At 39.0% G+C, this 20831-nt stretch overlaps 1 protein-coding gene across 3 annotated transcripts; it reads right to left on the bottom strand.

The window, feature by feature from the left end:
* Nucleotides 1-708: 708 nt before the first annotated feature.
* On the bottom strand, nucleotides 709-20196 carry inavab (innate immunity activator b). 3 transcript variants are annotated; one of them, XM_022197436.2, is made up of 10 exons: nucleotides 19917-20196; nucleotides 10424-10536; nucleotides 8345-8478; nucleotides 6192-6314; nucleotides 5837-6068; nucleotides 5643-5696; nucleotides 5053-5359; nucleotides 4052-4207; nucleotides 3176-3872; nucleotides 709-2349 (listed from the first exon to the last, which is right to left on the bottom strand). In XM_022197436.2, exons 2-10 carry the CDS (start codon nucleotides 10476-10478, stop codon nucleotides 2272-2274), a joined length of 1836 nt encoding a protein of 611 aa, XP_022053128.2. In that variant the 5' UTR covers nucleotides 10479-10536; nucleotides 19917-20196; the 3' UTR covers nucleotides 709-2271. The 3 variants fall into 3 exon arrangements, with proteins under 3 accessions (XP_022053128.2, XP_051804703.1, XP_022053127.2); XM_051948743.1 differs by having other exon boundaries at nucleotides 4052-4204; XM_022197435.2 differs by lacking the exon at nucleotides 19917-20196 and adding an exon at nucleotides 13384-13556.
* Nucleotides 20197-20831: the final 635 nt, after the last annotated feature.

Raw genomic sequence — 20831 nt, 5'->3', positions numbered from 1 at the left:
GTTTCACCTCTCATCCAAGAGTCAAAATGCTTTCAAAAACCAAAACAAGAATTGCACGTGCCTTCTACTGAAGCACTTACATTTGTGCCATTTCCTTGAAACACTGTTAAAACATACCCAGTGCTGATTATTTTTTAAAGTATTGTACATTATTATTGCACATCTCACATATTAAAACAGTGAGTGGAATCACAGAGACTGACTTGGTTTGATTCCCCTTTGTGGTGCACTCAGTAGCATAAATTTCACCTTTTAGAAGTGCCTAACCATTAATGGCTAAACAAGAACTGACTTTAGCATCCCTTAAATTTGCTCTATAAACATCCCAAAACAAGTCTTGTTGGATTTCTCTTCATAAATAACAACCTTTAAGTACCCTCCTGTCACATGTGCACACATTGCAAAAACCTCATTAATAAAACTGGGCATGAACATCGGGCCTTTCACTGCAAATACTGTATAATGCCTTGTCCTAGAAGCACTAGTGGTGCCAATAAATAATTCATGAACTGTGTGTCCCAGTAAGACTCAACAGCGTAACCAGCCAGCACCCAGGGCGGGGAAAAAAAAATTTAACCATCATTTTTTGGATTATTTACATCTGTGTTTGTCAAAAAATGTCAAAATATCTCAATGAGACAAGCCTACACAAGAGTTTTGAAACTGGAAAAAGCAGCGTATGACGCATGAGAATAAAACTCCACAATATCCAAACGATACTCTTTATTCACTTCCACAGGGAAAACATTTTCACAGATTATCTTTCTCAACAGCAAAATAACACATTAGGTCCACTAAACTAATGTACCCGATAAATAATTATAATAAAAAAAGACAGTAACAAAAGAGGCACAAAGGGTAACATGATTGTGGTCTGTTTTTCTTTCTTTTTTAAACATACATACATAACTAGACACTGTATTTTTTTTTCCGCAAACTCTGGTCCATGTCGTCTTTTATTTCAAGTCTGACGTTCCATAGGTCCAAATGGTGCAAATCACAATAAATTAATACATAAATAGATCACTGGGAGACACTGAGCAGTGTGTAGCTGTAGCTGAATTTGCAGTGATTGACTCTCGTTCTCAAATGATCTAGTTGAGAGGTGGGCCTCTGCTCGTCAATCACATATGGGTAGTGTTTTTAAATACACTCAGATTGTGACGGGTGCCAACCAGAGTTTAGTGTCTAGTGATCTGCCGTCTCAAAAACTGCACCAACACAGACACAGGAAAAGATACAGTTAAAGCTGAAAACATTAGAATTTCAGTTTGACCTGCTTATAGCTGCCAAGCATCAAGACTCCGCTTAATCTGCTACTTTGTATGCCATGTGAGTACGTTAACATCTAGTTCCAACTTGCTGATTAAGTCGATTAGTAATTCAAGTTAACAAACACAGTCACAGACGCATTTAAGTACAAAAACAAGACAGATTTGCCTCCAGAAGTACGTGGTAAAGAGGACAAACCTGGAGATTTAAGCAGCTCAAGTTCATGAATGTGGCGATTCAATCAAGTCAACATTATTAACAGAATGTGCTCATAAGGATGTTTTGCTAATATACATTATTATACAGTGGATTCATTTCCTTCAATTTGCAAAAAGCAAACTTCTCTGTTGTGAGTCCATCGGCAGTGTTTTCAGTTACAGATTATCACATCTATTGCAGCACTATATTGTCTGATAAAGTTACATACCAAAAGCAATATACCAGACAATCATAATTCATCTAAGAATACTTTTAACAACTTTACATGAGATACGACATTTATGGAACGTTCACATTTCTAATTTTCTAACTACAATGAGCAATTTTAGTGGCAGATTTCTGTGCAGGAGCTCCTGTTATCTTTAACCACAACACACTGGTATGTCGTATGTGATGTCTTCACATATGAAAACACCCCTGAATTCATCCCTCTTCCCATTTCTAATATTTCATAAGCATTCAATTCAATGTTTACTGCTTAATTATATCTATTAGTACAAAACAGCATATAGAGTGGACAAAAATAACTTTGCTGAGGATGTCTGTGACTTTGCGTTAAACTGGAGGCCGTTGTTTGTGTTGTACTACGATGCTCCACATTTTTCATCCTCACTCTGTTTGCTTGAACGCAGTCAGGCAGGTAAACAGGATGATGACAACCATCATGAACAAAGGCAATTCCTTTCTGGCATACAGAGTTAATCTAACTCAATTTTCTGTCCGCTTCACTTTGGTTGAACAAGAAAATTGGAGGTTCAGTTTCATCCCAGCTTCTTCTTTTCACACTTGGCTGATATAGTGAGTGCCGTCATCTACAACCCAGCGCCCTTGAACGTCCTCTGCTGCTCTTTGAATAAGCTGGAAGTCAACAAGAGGAAAAAACAATAATTATTTCAAAGCCACAATTAAAGTGTGATGACATACAATAGCTTACAGTTGATTTAGTAATATGCAAATGTGGGTGCAGCTTGGTTTTTACGGTCACAGCTAAACAAATGTCTGTGTGGAATCCACGCCATAACTACAGCTGAGATTGGTTGTTTAGGTCTACTTATTATATTGATTTATGCAATAATCGTTCTGTGAGACAAATCAAAACATGTCATAAGTCGTAATTGTATCTGGCTTGCTCATAATGCAAATGCAATAACCAGTATTCTGCTCATTTTTATGGCTCTACCAATCCAAGTTTAGACTCCATCTGTTCTGATGTCTTAATTTCAGTAAAAGTAACTGCTATTTAACATTTGCTAGCTCTGACATTATCTGCTCCGTTTCAGTTGCTACTGCAAAAGAGTGACACAGGCATAAAGCGTAGGATAAATGCTCACAGCGGCATCAGCCACAGGCAGATTCAGTGCAGCAGTCTCAGTCAAGCTTTAGACCAACAGCTGCTCAGTTTCATGAGGAAATTAAGCATTTTTCCACCAATTACAAAAACTCTGCCTGCATTTAAAAACAGACAGACAAGGGGGAATGATGCTTCTACATGAATCAAAGAAACTAGAAAAATAATCTACATCACTGTTCAAAGTTCATTAGGTGTAGTGTCCCTTTAATTAATGGCAGTGAGCCAGCATAGCAAGAACCTGAAACAACTAAATGGTATTCAGCCATCAGTAATTGTACTGTCATTCCTTTACTGTTGGTTAGAGTGTCAAATCAGACAGTTTTGTCTGTTTACCTGGTCATGGTACTTCTGATTCGGGTAGCACGGTGACTCTCGAGCCGACGTGTTTTTCATTCTGACTGCTCCCTGTCTGTCCAGAGAACGAGACCTGGGGGCTTTGAGCTGACTGCGCCGGTGCCACGACTTCAGCTGTTCATTCACTACTTGTCGTGGGAGGCAGTTCGAGCGGTACTGTGGATGGTCCCATTGTGCTGGAGGTGTGAGTCTGACCTCAGGAGGTAAAGGCCTCTGTGATCTCTGGTGGGGTACGGCAGCGTCTTTATACCAATATTCATATCTGTTTGGGGAACAAGGAGCTTGCTGGGGGTAATAGCTTGGAGACATGTCCCTATCAGCTGGGTAGACCATCTCTTTGTTGTAATACGTGTTCTGAATATTGGGGCTGGACATGTGTCTAGGGTTGTGGTAAAAACCAGAGGGTGAGAAAGCTGGAGGTCCATAACCGGCAACTGGGCTCGATGTTGGGAATGCACATTGATATTTGGGCAAATCACCAGGCGACTCCTGACATGGAGAGCTATTGTAGGATGTAAACGAGTGTTCAGAGTTGCTATCCTCAGAGTTGGCATGGTGTCCCAGGTTCATTGGAGGTAAAGGAGTCTGTGGTAAAGTTATTGCGTACTCCGTCAGTCTCCTCCTTGGACCCCTGGCGCGACCGCGATCCTTGTCAAATGAAGATTCACTGGACAGTCTGTGCAAAACACAACAATTATATATAGCAAGTAAATAAACAAGGTTACTCTGCATAGAAACTGCAAATATATCCATATGCATATGTGCACAGTTAAAATGTATCTGTCATTTGTATTTGGTTTTATGTACCACACATGCATGCGTGCAGTTCTGCAAGTGTGTATGAGGTGCAGCTACCTGAGGGAAAGCTGTCGGTGCACACGCATCTCTGGTGTGGAGGGAGTGCTGTTTGACTGTGTTCGGCTCAGCCTCAGATGGGAGAGTTGGACCGGCAGACCAGCTTGTGCTAAGCAAGTCTCCAACGGTGGCAGCAGTTCGGTTTTGGCAGGACTACTGAGCACACAAAATGACAGAATATAAATGTTATGAACATATGACATGAGTTCTATGTGTATTGGTATAAGGTGGAAGCTGTTTCCTGTATTTTTCCATGTTTATCTATATCGTAAGAAAGTTTTAAAAAGCTTTATTCACGACAGCAGACATCAAAACTAAAGAAAAATCTTGAAAACATGCACATGACTTCAAGGAATTTACTATCATATAAAAGGTCCCTGCATATTGTATTTGTCTGACTGTGTCTGTGATAAATTTACATCTTGATGCTTAGGGTTTTAACATATCTCAAAGAATTATTGATGATACAGCGCTTAAACACTGTGGCTGACGCCATTAGAGACTCTGGTAAATGTGTGCAGCACTATAATCCATTACACCGACCAAGAAAAATCCACATTATCTGAGGCTGAAGGTTTTCAGAGGTGGGAGCCTATCGGACAGTGAATTACAATTCTGTGCCAAGGTCTCTTTATAACTGACAAAGATTTATTGTTCTGTGTTGGCTCTACCAGTCGACTGTCATAGCAGCACTGCAGAAGTAGATGGCAGTGTTGCACATTTTTGAGCATCACAAAACCTGTACTCTAACTCAGAGCACTAGAGACAGTCATAAAGACAAGCTTTCTATTGGAAATTTAATCGTCAGAGTAGATGAGGAAAATTTATTTTGACCTAAAAGATCTTTTTTTTTTTACAGTGTTGACATATTCACTGCATATAATAACATTCTCACAGTTGTAATTAATTTCTCTTACATAATATCACAAAGAATAGTTTGTTCAGCTAATGCTAAAAACTTGATGAACAGGAAAGGAGTCATGATGGCTGATCAGCGTTACCTCGTCTTACTGGAGGAGCGCGACTTCTTGCTCTTCTGGTACGGTTGGTCAAGACTAGACTCTGTCCACGGGGAGTGCTGGATGGGAGGGAGGTCGTACAGAGGACTCGAGTCTGAACTCAATTTGGAGTCAAGGCTGGCGAGGGGAGACTGAGGCAGGTTCAGCTGCAGGGATTGCTTAGCCACAGACGGAGACATGTAGGAGCCGTCTACAGAGGAGTGTGAGGATGCAGGGGGAGGTTGGGGAGGATCTGCTTCTACTGGATAAGGGAGTCCTGAGGATGGCTGAGACGACTGGCTTGTGACTTCTGGAAAAACACAGAAATTATGTTGTGAGTGGTAAAGGCTTTAGTGCTGAAACACAAATCTTCACCACAACTTCTCTCCTTTTTAGGGAGCAACTTTTTTAAGAGAAAGAACCCATGAGAACTTCTTTATTCAAGATACTTACCGGACTATGTCGTATTTTTACGTGTTATGTATAAGTGGTCATGTGACAAACACTGTTAAGCTTTTAAACCACAAAAGGTTAGTGTTGTGCTTACTCTCACCAACAGAAGACCAAAAAAAACAGGAGAAGTTAAGTCATACCTTCATCTTGCACAACAGAGTCGGACAGAGAGCTGTCATCTGATGTGCCAAGATCTGAAAAACAAAAGAGACATTTATGAGCAAAGGAGTATTTAATTAAGGTATTTTAACTTATGAATTGAAAATGAAACCATTCCCAACTCAAGAACCATAAAAGACAGCTGATGTCTTTGTGTCCAGGCCGGGTGTCTCACCTTGTTGTGTAATATTAAAAGCAGGGAGTGGCGATGATCTACCATGCTCCAGTCTTAGCTGGAAGGACGTCTCTTGGAGCTGTTTGAGTTTCTTCTCCTCTCTTTTGCACTGCTGTAAACGGCTCCTTCTCACAGCCTTACTCAGGTGCTCCTCTTCGCAGAGCTTGCGTGCAGCTTCATATATCTTCATCTGAAGTGCTAATTCTGCATCGACTAAGCTCAGTTCTGAGTCCTGTAAAGGTTTTGGCAGAGGAAGACACCAGTGTGAAGCTAAAGCAAAGTATATCCTTGAGGTTTATGCATTTTTTAAAAAAGGACATCCTTCTATCTTTTAGTATCTAAATGTTGCTTATACCTCTGCTCCTTGAGGGATATTTTGCTCGTCCAGTTTAAACGCAGCTCCAATACGTCTGTGGATCTGTGGAGGCTTTTCTCCTGGCAGTAGAGGGTAATCTTCTGACAGCCGGCCTGTCAGCTCCTACAACACATGAATACAGTTTAAATCCAACTGTCCACAAAGCAATACCTAAATATGGCTAAAAGCTTATTTTATTGAGTACAGAAAGGCTTGATTAAATAGTTAATCAAAATAAAGACTTGTCCTGAATCAACATCAGTAAGTCCTTTCAGTTTAGATTCTGTGTAATTCTCCATAGAGTTCATTCAGCCATTTCTATGGAAGTTTCAATATGATGGAAAGTATCTACTTCTGCTCTGCTGCATGTTCAGACATACAAGTCAAGAGATTTGGTTGCACAATTCTGCAGAGATTTCCTTTCACGACACATTCTTTAAGTTTCACTCTTCCAGTATCTGCATCCGAATCAAACCTGAGCATGAGAACGCACTCCCACTGATGTTATTAGGAAACAGTCCAAAAAAAAAACAAACAAAAAAAAAAAAAACTCCCTCACCTTGAGTCACTCTGAGACATCCACCTTTACAGGCAGAAAAAAAAAAAACGTTGAATGCGGCCAATGAGCTTTGTTATTCTTTGTCATTGAGAGAAGGGAGGGGTATCATGACTCCCACTAGCTCACCTAAGCATGTCCCAACAGGAGTGCCCAGCCCGAGTGTCAACAGGAAAGAATGATCGGTCCTGGGATTTTACCCTGGAGCACCCATGCATGGCAGCAACATGCCTCAATCTGCATATGTGTCCAGTTTTGAAATAGCTGTATGAGGAAATTCTTAGCCCTCATGAGATAATACTCAGTGCAGAGACAGAAAAGGAGAGGCAGAAAAGACTTGCAGGGACGACACAGGACAAAACTCTCATGCTGGATTCAAACTCAGGCTGGTATGGGAACATTTAACCAACTGAAACACCAGGATAGTTTTCCAGAAGCTATTATACCTTCAGGAAAATCTCACTGCAGCCACACTGGCTGGTCAAATTTCACTGAACAATAAACCTGAAGGGTCAAGCACGGTGACAGGACAGGTGAATAGATTAAAACGTCCTTTGTTTCCTTTCTTTTTGACGGTTGACTGTGACATCAAGGCCAAGTTGAAGATAATGGAGACAGATTTGTAAAGCATCACTGGGTTTCTTTTCTTTGTCCAATATTCACACGCTGTCACCATTTTGACCTCTTTAAAGTGGCATTTTTTTAGCTTCTTCCATCCTGAAGGTCCTAGAACCAGGCTCTATCTGTCAGAAAAACGTTACTAAGTGTGGCACATTCACTGAAGAAGCTGCCTGGTAGAGCCGTGACTAAGCTGGATGTAGCATTTGTTGGGTTTCATTTCTGCTGCAGCTGAGACAGTTCAACAACATCAGTGTCACTGACTCACTGCTGCTGATTATTTCACTAAATTTAGAGTTCTGATGAAGAGGAGGTAAAAATGCTGAAGTTTTTCAAATGACACTGTGGTCTGGTGATAAGGAGATTCCACATCCTCATGAGTGAGTCTTACCCAAAGCCTGAGGTTGTTTGTTTTGGCCATACAGTTGCCGGGACGTTTTTTGTAGATGTAAAGTTTAAAAAAAAATAGCCAAGAGCTCAAGAGGCTCTAATCTCCAGTCTTTTCTTGACGTGGTTTGAAAACAGAGTGCTTAAAAACTGCACCCTGTGATTGTCCTGTGATCTGGCATTTATTTGCCAACTCGATTGGCCTGTGGACAGTCTTTTCTCTGTCTTCCACATTAGTGAGGATGTCGGCAAACATGCATGAAATGTCCCTCTGACAGGTTACTTTGTTAACTTGCAGAAAAATGAGTAATCAAAATCCAGCACAAAACTACCCCACCAAATTTAATCCTTTATATAAAAAAAAGCTGCTGAATCATCAGCTTTATGGTAAGTACACAGCGTACCAGCTAACCTAATTAGAAAACAACGGTCATCAGTTTTACTTTGTCTAGGTCTACTAAAACCTTTAGAAAGACTTCAAACATCATAACTATGTGACTCATTTGTTCTGTGGCATGTTTGCAGTGTAATTTTCCAATGCGGCCTCATTAGGTTTAAGTGTTGATCTGTTGTTGATCTGCAGATTACTTACAGCTTCTCGGATGCAGAGTTTCTTCAGCTCCAGTATGCAGATCTCCAGGCGGTCTCGGAGATCTTGATGTTTAACTTTCATGGCCCGTGTGTGTGTGGTCACATCCTTCGTGTGTGTTGTTGGGCTGTCGGAGCCTGCGTCATGCAACACAAAAGAAGCAAATTGGCTCATATGAGATCATGAGACTTAACTGTGACCGCCAATTACCTGTCAACACTTTAACTATGTAAATACTAAGAGGAGATAGAACTCAAAGCAAAACCAAAAGAAAATATGCTTGATTCAAATCCAAAAAGGATCATATAAAGATCAGTAGAACCAGTTGGACTTCAGTTAATGACCATCCATTAACTGACAGGAGAATATCGCTGGTTTCTGGAGCTGTAAAATTGTTTATTTTACACCGATGAACAAACCCAAAGTCAATGGATTTAGACGCTGGAATCAAAAACTATAAAAACTAAATCTCATTAATATTTTACTTGATATTCAGATTCACATTCTGATACTTAATCATATCCATTAATGCATCAAATCTAGAAACACAGAGTGATGCATTTGAATGCTTAAGCTTCTGTAATCAAACTTTTCAACACAAAAGCATGTAAACCCAGCACATAGACAGAGCTAGCAGTTTACTGCCTGAATATCATTCAATCCAAAACAGGAGCCCTGCACCAAATCTACTTTTGTAAGGCTTAACATGTTCAGTTTTTTATTGGCATCATGCCGCTGAACACTGCATTACAGCAGCAACTTAGTGTGCATGTGTGCATTATGAGTGTGAACAAATACGTAACCTTGAAACACACCCACAGCAACAACCAAGACAATCAATTAAACAACAGAAAAAGAACACCAAGACTGCTTACGAATTATTTGCTGTAATATACATACATTTATACCACTTAAAAAATCCAAATCATTTTATTAATTTGCTTCCATGTTATTTTTATCTCCATTTCTGCACTGTTTTCTGTTGCCTTGTAAATATTATTAGTTTAACTCTGTGGGTCAGGAAGCAGACAACACAATGTACCATTTGTTGTTATCTTTGTTTTCACTAGTTACACTGAAACTGCAAAATCAGTGTCGGGATCTTGGTTGCGATAAACAATGTTAGTGTTGGACCGGTGCCGTCGGTAGCCTTGGTGACTGATGACATTCAGATTAGTCTCGGAGCAGTGGGAGTGGCATCAGGCTAAATGCATTGAGCGCCACATACCTTCAGAGATTATTAACAGAATCCCTGCAGGTACTGACAAACATCTGATGTGCGACAGGAAAGACGTGTGACAGCACCACAATAGGCCAAAGAATTCCTCTTCCTACAGTCACAAACCCCCTATTCTTTGCCGACTGACACTTTTTCATTGTATAGAGCAGACTTCACGTGGCTCAATTAGAGCGCAAGGAATGTCAGAAAGACCGGAATAAATCAGTGCAGGGCCTAAAAAACAACATGGATGATGTTTACTGTTAACTCTATGGTATTGTTCACATATGGGATCTGGAAAAACTAAATTTGTGAATGCCTCAAGTCAAGTGTGAAAACCATAAAATTTGAAAATTTGAAACTGAAAAGTATATGAAATAGTACAGATGTTGATTAAATAGACAAACAAGTAACAGCTGTATTACATGACAGATAATGAGTCAATAAGGCACAATATTATGATTGGTGGTGTACGTGGTACTGTGAGTGATTGCTGTTGACCGTCTGCCATTTGTTTTTTCTACAATGATGAGTGGTCACCCGATGAACACAAATACGGCAAAATAAGAGCTGTGAGGTGTTTCAAATGTGTCTTCTTCTAGAGGTTGTCAAAGCAGGTGGTGTGAAAAGTTTACCTGTATACAGCTGTGTGTGTGTTAAGCCTTAAAGTTGATTATTATGTTGATTTGGGCCTCTAGCAAAGATTTAACAGAACATTTTAATAAGCAATTGTTCAGACTTTGGAAAAGTTTTAATTCTTAAAGTGATTTAGAGAGGCTGTCCAATTCTTTCATGTGTTGCATTAATTGTGCGACGATATATATATATGTGCACTTTATGGAGAGACTCTGAAAGTGTTTTACCTGAATGAAGGATGATGCCGCTGTCAGTGTCGCTGATCTCTCCATTGCCTTCCATGTCAGTGGATCAAATTCTTGTTGCTGTTCTTCAGGTGAATGTAGAGTCACAACATGTCCTGTAAAGTAAGATTTTAGGGTTAGGAGCAATTCCTGGGAGACAGATATTGTTTTCTCCGGCACCGATTAAGAGATTAATAAATCAGATTTGAAGCAAATACGCATTTGCAGTAAAATTTAAAAACTTTGACTTTAAAATTCAGAAAAACAGCAACTTCAATACAAAACTTTGCTTAAATGCCTTTATATATTGATTCTGTATAAAGTTAATTAAAAGGTAAGTTTTTGACATTTGTCCTTGAGTATTGATAAGTTGTTATCTGTAAGCAATCAGATGGTGTGGTAGGTTGGACACTGCTCAAGACGACACAGCGACTACAGAGAGAGAAAAGCAGTGGCATTAAAGCCACAGTACTGCATTTTTATATAAATTTATGATCCGTTAAGGGCCCCTGAATTTTACAGAAATCAGAGATACTTTCTTTCCCAATTAGTGGCCAAATGATTGAATTGTTTGTATAGAATAATGAAAGTCTTCGTACATGATGAAAACTGATCCCTTTTGGTTAAATTTGAACGAGAACAGTGAGAAGGAATTCGGAAAAACACACCTCCAAGATAAAATGGCAAATCATATCAAAGAAAACAAAGAGGTACACGCTATTCCACGGCACTTTGCTGTAATTTAATGAAGCTAGTTTTAATCAACGGAGCTTCATACGACCAAAGCAGTATGAATTCAGACAGCACACTGTTAAAGCTCACAGGAAGGAAACCCTAATTTAAAATGCAATTACAAGCAACTAGACATCAACCTACACAGAAAAGCAATAAATGAGTAGTCAAAACTAAATCTAAAGGCAAACAGCACTAACAAAAGCTTTCCATAGGCTGCCCATTACTTAATCTTGTGACCTGTTGCCTCAGTGATTCAGGTGTGACTTGCCACCTTGACCTCACAGACAGGTGTAGTCATAGTCTGCCACAGCATGAGTACGCACACATCATAGCAGGTCTAAGGCGTTTCCTGCGACGGCCTATTTGTTAGTCTCTGATGTCATGAGCGCCATTATCTCACTCCTTGTGAAAACTGGCTCTCGGACGTATGAGCTGTTGTCAAATAAAAACTGTGAGGCTTGTCTGGTCGATTATTAACCAGATGAGAACAGGAATGTAGCGATGGTTGCATTCCAGCACACACGGGAGGTTCACTTCAGCTAATGTGAGAACGCTTCCTAGCAGAAACTGTTTAGAGGAACTAACTGTACGAGGTGAAGTCATGACTTCAACCATAAAAGAGCTGTTTCTACTATGAAGATGGCAGAGCTACTGGGTGAGACTGAGGGGTGAAGAGAGTGACAAAATGTGCTGCATTCTCATAATGAATATGACAAACATGACACACATCCTCCATAAAGTTCATATGATTCTGACTGGAGTCTTCACAGCTCCTAATCATCGATAATTGGCTTGCAGTGTTTGCAGAATTAAGGCGAAGCAGCTGATGCACAGCTCACTAAAGCAACACAGTCCTTCAACACAGAAATTTAAAAGGAATAGTGAGCTTAACCACAGGCTGGGCTTTGCAGAAAAGTTATTACAATCTGCAATCTGTGACATCCACTGCAAAAAAAAAAGAAAAAAAGAAAAATACAGATACCGATATCCACATTGCTGATCACTAGGTCAACAGTATGCTTTTTATACTTTATGTCCTCATGCTATACAGTTACAAACAGCTGCAGTGTGTGAGGATCACACTGCTGATCAATTCTATGACAGCAAAAATCAAATAGGAAACTAAGCAAAATATTTCAAAAAATGCCTTAAAATTACTGAAAATATATTTTAAAAAAATAGCCAGCAAATGTTCCCAGAGTTGATGGTGAGTTCTTTAAAAAGCTTATCTTGTTTAATCAACAGTCCAAATAGGTTGTACCCACAATGAAAGTCACTCGTCAGTTCAAGGTGTTCAAAGCACTGAAACCCCCTTAAAGTCCTGCCCTCATCCCTCCATCACGCTTGGATGATGAAGTTGTGGTTTAAAAGGGGTCAACTTTGCAGAAATGTTATCACGATCTGCAATCTGTGACATTTGCTATAAAAAATAAACAAAAATGCAGACACTGATTTCTACATGATCAGTTGGTTAGCATCTTCCCATCTAAGCACAGTATGTTTTTTTTATACTATATGTCCTCAGACTATAAAATTACAAGCAGCTGTGGTGTGAGGATCACACTGCTGATCAATTCTACGATGTCAAAAATCAAAAAGGAAACTAAACAAAATATTTTTTTAAAAAAGCCTTAAAATGTCTGAAAATATAAAAAAACATAACCAGCGAATGTTCCCACAGTTGATGGTGATGGTTTGTTAAAGGCTGGAGTCACCGTGTTTTTAATGTCTCACGCTCCACTTCAAGGTGTTCAAAGCAGCGAAACCCCCTTAAAGTCCTGCCCTCATCCCTCCATCACGCTTGGATGAAGTTGTGGTTTACAGGGAGTCATCTGAAACTACTCCAGCAGCTTGTTGCACTGTGGCTGTTCAATATCTTGCCATCAAAACAAAATATTACAAAAGGTAGCTGTACTGAGCAGTGAGGTGTTTTGTCAGCTAAAGTTAATCCATGTGGAAATATTTCTTTTGTGTCATACTTCACAACAATTTCACATTTTTTAATCATACCATTACATGCTCAAATGTACTTTAGTACGAGACAGCAAAACAGTCATATCAAAACTGATGTAGTTTCAATAAAGTATTAAAAATTCCACTATTATCACAATGATAGATATTCCACATAAATCAAAATGATTGCGCTTGGAGGGTACTAGGATCATTCAAAACATACACACAGTACATGAAATGCTGCTACTTGGATAATATTTGAAAAATGTACTTACCTGGTGGAAAAACCTGTCAAAATCCAAAGAGTGAAAACCTTCCCTGAGAACTCCTGACTTGAGTGTAAGTACACAAAACCTGAGCTGTGTGGAATCTGAGCAGGAATGAGACTCGCCCACTAAGAAAGCGCCTTCTGCTGTGGAGGAGTGGCTTCACGCTGGAGGCCGGATCACAGAGCTCAGTTCTCTTGTCCGAGTTTAAAATCTTGTCAACAGCAGTGACCAACATGCTGACAAATTGTTCGTCACTTCCCTCTCTTATCAGTCTGATAATAACAGATGGGTGACAGCAGCTCGACTGAAACAAGCGTCTAATTACAGAAATACTACTGCTGGAACAAAAAGAAAAATGGTAAAGACTTGAGACACATTTTTTAAGCAGTCAATGACCAGATTAGCTGAAAAACATTTAGAAAAAATTTAGCAACACTGTTTTTTCATAGTCAATCCTAACATCGACTAATGGTTAGCAAGGAGGCCAATATTTAAAATGTGGAACTTACATATGTTTGCAGTAAAACTGAAAAGCTTTGTGTCAACACTCACCTTTCTTTAGTTAACACACAATTTTTTAATCATCTATTTAGCAGGTTATCACTTGACCTTCAACCAATCAGACAGCATTGTTGGTTGGATACAGTGGTCAAATTAACACATTTTTAAAAAAAAAATTGGTATTAATTTTAGCAGAATTTGACTCAAAGAGATAACACAGATATTTAGAAAAAAAGCTGAATATCAGATGTAATTATTAGTCAGGCTGATATTTGGTCAATCCCTAGAGAAAATTTCCAAAATGTTCTGGTTTCAGGCTTATAAATAAGCATTTTTTGTCCTTTTCTTTATTTTATGTGATAATAATTTAACTATGCTATTGTGAAATGTCTTTTTGAACCAATCATGCAAGCTGAAGACATCATCTTCTGACCAGAACACTTGTGATGGGCATTTTTTCACTGTGATACTGTGTAATGTGAACTTAACTCAAACACTTCCTAACTGCAGTCCAAGTCAGTTTATCTTGATTATTGCAATAATCAACAAGTGTTAGTAGTCTTGTTCACTGCGAACTGTATTTTTTTAATGGGCTCAGTTTGTTTTGTTGGCCAGCTTGTAAACTATCTTACTTTTATGATATCAATCGTTCCGCTTTGCTCACTGGTTTTTAACGATCTTATAAATGACTCTCTCACAGTCTACTGTTTGATCACAATGACCAGTTTAAAGTGTTGCTCACTGCCTGTTCAAAGATCAAATATCTGGCATGATGCACGTATACTGCCATCTCCTGGTTGTTTAAAAGGAGACAAAAATTGGTAACATTTTATGAACTTAAAACTTGGCGACCTTAGATTTTCACGCAGCTCCTAAAAACTCACTGTGTCCATCTCCTACTAAGGCTGTTTTGCGGCATGCCGTTCCTGCCTCCACTAAAACAGAGGGAAACATATGGCGGTGGGATAGTCCACATGATTTACAGACCCACAGGCAGCACCTGCTCTCTAACTGCATGGCTCACATTCATTCTGAATCTCAATATTCATTTTGGCTTTCCAGGAATGTTGATGCTCAGACACTCAGAAAAAGGTCCAGCAATTCCCAGACGCTCAGATCAGATCTCAAATGACATGGCACCAGGAAAGCAGAAGCTACAGCAGCAAAACCTGTTAAGTTTTGGTTCACTAACTTCTACATTTAGACTCTCACAGTGTGAGCGCTACCGGACACATTTCACGCATTCCAGCCTTGTAGATAAAAGCCTTATAACTTGACAATCCAGTAAAATTAAACAGGAATTACTCTGGGTTTGTTAAACAAAAACTGCAAGCAGATAAGCGAGATATGAAGTGACTCACCAACAAGTTCAAAGTAACTGAGATCATAAAAAGTAATGAGATGTAAAACAGTCACGTGTGGCCACTTTGAGGCATGCAGTTTTGCTGCTCAGTAATACGATGTTTTACTGACAGGTTTTTCTGCAACTAATGCATATTTTGATAGTTGATTACATTATTGATTATTTTCTTAATTTTCTGTGTTGTTCAGTTTATAGAATGTCAGAAAATGGTTTTTAAAAAAAGCTGGTCAGTGTTTTCCAAATACATGAAATGTCTTATTTGTTCATAACCTGAAGATATTTAGTTTACTGTCACAGAGGAGTAAAGAAAGAACTGTTCAATTTAATAGTGAACAACTGATTGCTTGATTGTTGCTGACATAGTTTCCAATATTTTGTCAACCCCATTTACTGTGTATCAATGGTGTAGGCTAAATAAAAACTGAAATAAGCTTCATGAAGGCAGGATTTATTGTAGGACTGTTGTATTCGACTACAACACTTTAACTTAGGTGCACCTGATCACCTGAAACCTTAATGTACCTGTAAGAAAAGGATAACACCTTTCACTCACCACGGCCTGAAAAGTTAATAAATAAAAGCTCAGCAGCGGCACACAATGTAAACAGGCAGATAATCTAAAATCAGATATAAAGGAATTACAGTCATAAGAATGAATAATGATCTCTTCTGATGGTGGGAAACTACGGTTAATAGCTTCCATAAACAATAAGAGAGAGCTGTGAGAACACAAATGTGTAGAACCGTTTTAAAATCTGATTAGAGATAGAATTATAGCGTGACACTTTAGTCAGATCAAAGTTCTCCCCTATCAGTTCAACATGCTGGATGCAAAGATTAGCTAAACAGTTTCCCACAGTTCCGCTGTAAAACTCAGACGTCCGTGCAGAGTTATGGTAGCCAGTTGGTGGATGTCATGGGTGGTTTATATAAACCAGGAGTCCCCCAGAGACAGAGAGCAGGCTTTGTGTAGGCAACACAGCAGCTGGCAAAACAGATTCCTTAAATATTCCTGAGTCCTTTTATAAGTGCACAGCTAGACTACTGCTGCCGGTGTAGAGCCAGCAGGGATCACACATTTCCCCTCAATATTTTACAACTTGCCTACCACCGGATGCTCAAAGATTTTGCTGTTATGATGCTTAAATTAATGAGTGTCAAAAGAAGTGCTACTAAGTTGCACTAAAGTGCTACAAATCTTGAATTTTTAGAAGCCAAACAAGGAAAGTGTTGGAACTGCTGGGCTCCCTGCCACCTCTCTCTTTAAGCTATATGTTATCTGAAGGCTCTAATTGACTATAATGAGGGTGTGACAAAAATACTATATGTACAAGTGTGCAGAAGTAGTGTGTTTGATGTGGATTACTGAATTACAAGCTCCTGCACCGCCATGTAAATCAAGGCCTATTCTAAATTGTGACCAAGAACTAGACTGGCTGAGAGTGAGCAAGCTTCAAACACATCCACACCATTTAAACAGATGGAGACCATTATATCTACAGCTCCAGTAAAGTACAGAGTTCCTACACATTTTCCATTTCAAAATTCCACATTTCTTCCCAACTCAAATGTCCAGAATTCTTTCTTCAGATCCTATTTGACATCCGAGTACAAATAGATGGATAAATGGTTTTAAAGTCCAACTGTACAGCCAACAAACAGTAAATGCTACATTTTGACTCAGGAAGATTCAAGCTCAATAAGAACTGTATCTAATACAAACCACACAGCATCAAACACAAACAAGCTGAAAACACACGGCACAAAAAACACACAGTTAAAGGAAGAACAACATCTCTGCCCAAAGAGAATGCGTGCTACCTACACTAGCATTGACATGCCCTAACATCATAAATAAATAATATTATTCCCCTCATATTTTTTGTCTCCTTTATGAACAACAATTAAAAATGAGCCAGAAGAAAGTTAGATAATTTAATTTTCACAATGTCTGTGTGACTCGATTTATTCACTGTGTCCACGGAAACAACAATAAAGCAGCTGTAAAGATACATTTTCCTTACACAGAAAGACAGTCCATAAAGTTATCAGAACAAATGTTCTGACTAGCTTAGCATCTGGTTATTTGTGATGCTACGTGTACATGTGATTCAAATATATTTAGACTAATTTGCTCACAGTCGTCGTGCCATGCTTTTAACAGCATCAAGTTCACTCCTGCCCGCATTATCTCACACAGTGGTAAACATTAGACAACACTGGCTGCTTGCTCTAGAAACAGAAAAGTTACAACAATCTGGAAACATTCATTTTTTTATACTGTCTTTTGTGCACTTACATTACGGTTCACAAGTTTGCGGTCAACCAGACAAATTCACGTTTTCCATGAAAACTCACATCTTTATTCATGTGCTAACATATTTGCACTAGGGTTTTCTAATCATCAATTAGCCTTTCAACACCATTATCTAACACAATGTAGCATTAGAACACAGGAGTTCTGGTTGCTGGAAATGTTCCTCTGTACCCCTGTGGAGATATTCCATTAAAAATCATCCATTTCCAGCTAGAATAGTCATATACCACACTAACAATGTCTACACTGCATGTCTGACTAATTTACTGTTATCTTCATTGAAAAAAACATTGCTTTTCTTTCAAAAATAAGGACATTTCTAAGTGACCCCAAACTTTTAAACAGTAGTGTATCCAAACTCGGAATGGAGTGAAATCAAATTCCATACTTTTTCATACTGTGTAGAAACCCCTGTAAGCAGCTTTAAATCTAGATTGTTCAACAATATCTGGTCGTACTCAACTCCACACAGATGTATCAGCCTGTTTGAGCTCTTCATTGAACCTCATGTGTGATGTTTACAGACCTGACGATGTGTCTCGTGTTGTATCGTAGGCATATTTTCTGCATTGTACACTCACTCTCCAAAGCTTAGCTTGGCACCACTGACACTTCTGGAAAATACACAATTTCCACTAGGATTGAAGGCCAAGGTATGCAGGTTTAAACAGCGCCGAGCTGCATAGAGTTGGTAATGACTGCCCCACCCGCAGCTCAGTGAAGTAGCAGGGGTTAAGCCACTTCTGTCCTCTTGCCCTCAGGTCAGTGCTCAGGAATGTGTAGACTGAGGGAATATTTCAATGCACAGAAATCACAAGCCAACTAATGAGACCAAAGCACTGAAGAAAACTATTACATGGAGAGAAAAAAGAACAAAAGGCCAAGTATTCCTCGTTTCCGGCAGGGCTGCACAATATATCATATAAAGACGGTGCCATGTGTGCAATCATCACTTTGCTGGGAGGGTAATGTGAAGGAAAGCTAATTAACTCAAACACATCATGCTCCAACTTGTAAGACAATTTGCATGACTCTCATTTTCTATAATCAATCCGCAAGAGAGGTTTGTCTGACAGAACATAATTTACATTTAATTTAAGGGTTCTTAGAATTTAATTTTAACTTTATTTACAAGACACAAAGTCTGTTGACATACAGGCTCCATGTGTGGACATGAAATGAGCTGGAAACAGGACAAAAACACTGAAAAGCAAGATTTAGTTGCAAAAAATGATGCAACAATAGTAGTATGGAAATTCTATTACTACAGAAAGAATGATGTTTCTCAAAACCAGGTACTCGACTCGCCACTACACGAGCAACCACAAATAATTTGACTATTCAAATGAAGACCACGAAGCTCTGCATGGAAAAGAAAAGTCAGACATGAAGTCAGAGCAAAAAACAACAAAGCTAATTTTGGCTGTCTTTGCCAGTTAAACACAACACGAGAAAGACCAGAAAAACATTTTTTTTTAAAGTTCATATGCACTTCAATCATCCTAGAATGATTAATTGTTTCCAAACAGACATACTCAAGTCATTTCTTAAAAAAAATATTCTAATTTTTTCACGTTGCGATATATGTATATTGCAGAAAAACTACTTAATATACATTTTTTGTGCAGTTCTTGCTTCCAGGATGTCTTCCAGTGTAACTTCATTAACCCTTCAGACATGTCTTCTTTTAAGAGTTGTTATCAGCTCAAAGAGGAAGTTGCAAAATCAAAACTTCTCTGTGCGGTTTGGGATTTTTTACTAAGTTAATGGTGCATCACCAAACTTCTCTTCTCCTTTACGGACAATTAACATCATAAAAAAAGTCAGGAACTGTCCATAAAACGCATACTTTACATAGAAATACATAAATAAACGACTGAAAGACAGAGTGATGTATAAAAACTCAGAATATGTCAGTTTTAGTGGTTTACCTCCACGTTAACGTTGGGAAACTTTCTAATGGAAGTTACCTGCCAGCATAATAAATACCTGTGATTTCAACTGCAGCAATGTCAGTTAGGTAGATCTAAATAAAGAAGAAACTGATAAAAACGAGTTTAAGAAAAGTGAAGGCCATCTTGAGAGCTCAATTAACAGCGTCAAGAATAAAAAAAAATAGGTAAAAGCATAAACGTACATCATCCAGCCGCTCAGTCAGCTGCATCAAGCTGCTGGGCCTCAGCTCTGAAAAGTTTCCCGAAAGTTTCCCACCTAGCTTAAGAGTCTGCCTTTTCCCACACTCTTTAACGCTCTCTTTCCAACTACTTGTTGTAAAGAGAAGCTCCATTGCACCAAATAAACAACGTCGAGCAAAGAAAAGTAAGAAAAAGCTCCAAAACCTCTGAATTTTGCTCTTACCTCAGTAGCCAGTTAGCTTGCTAGCATCGTGCCTCATCTACATCCATACAAGCTGCGCTCCATTGGCTCGCAGCTTCCCAGATTTGAGCTGGAAGTTTATTCACATTGACGACAGAGTCGAAAGAAGAGCAGCGCCAAGTCTCAAAGTTACGTCTCTGTTGTCCAAACGAGGGACTGAGCTAGAGCACAAACAATAAAGTAAAGTTTTAAGTCGCCAAACGCAACTTTTGTTGGAGAGGCTGAACCGAGAGCTCAGGAAAGTAAAGCAATGCGGTGCTGCCTTCAGGTGCTGTCGGAAATAAGTGCGAGTTAAGTATTTACCATGGTAACGCGAGGTTTGGGCTAAATGGGCATGGGTATCAATTGATGTGATTAAAGGTAAAAACCATAATTGTCAAAGTTTTTTACACACAAATTCCCAAACACTAACTGAGGTATTATTTCTAGTAAATACATCATACTTCTCATGGTTCTCCAATCTTCTGTTTTGCGCCTATTGTTTTGCTGTCATTAATTTCTCCCGTAATTACGTAAATGAAACAGCAGCTAGAAGATAAATCAATCTCTCACTGTTTGTGGCATTTTTTGCTTCATAAAATCGCGCCGAGGTATGTTTTTCCCCTAAGATATGCAAGTAACGAGTTTAATGTGTGTTTATGAACGCCACACAGTTGTCCTCTGCTGTGTGGGTGGTTTACGGGCAGCACAGATTCTGCAGAAAGTTGGGATGATGCTACAGTTTACATAATGCATTCATTGGTCATAACAAAAACATCTCTCACCATCACTTTTCGGAAGCTACTCATTATTCTCTCTATACAAACATTGTTACACTTCATCCTCACACCCACTAGAGGTCAGCATAGCATTAAATAGACCTCAAATCATGTTAAAAGAGTACAACAATATCACTAA

The sequence above is a fragment of the Acanthochromis polyacanthus genome, chromosome 5 (genome assembly GCF_021347895.1).
Source record: "Acanthochromis polyacanthus isolate Apoly-LR-REF ecotype Palm Island chromosome 5, KAUST_Apoly_ChrSc, whole genome shotgun sequence".
In the NCBI taxonomy this organism is placed as follows: Eukaryota; Metazoa; Chordata; class Actinopteri; family Pomacentridae; genus Acanthochromis; species Acanthochromis polyacanthus.
This window is presented reverse-complemented; position numbering and strand designations above follow the sequence as displayed.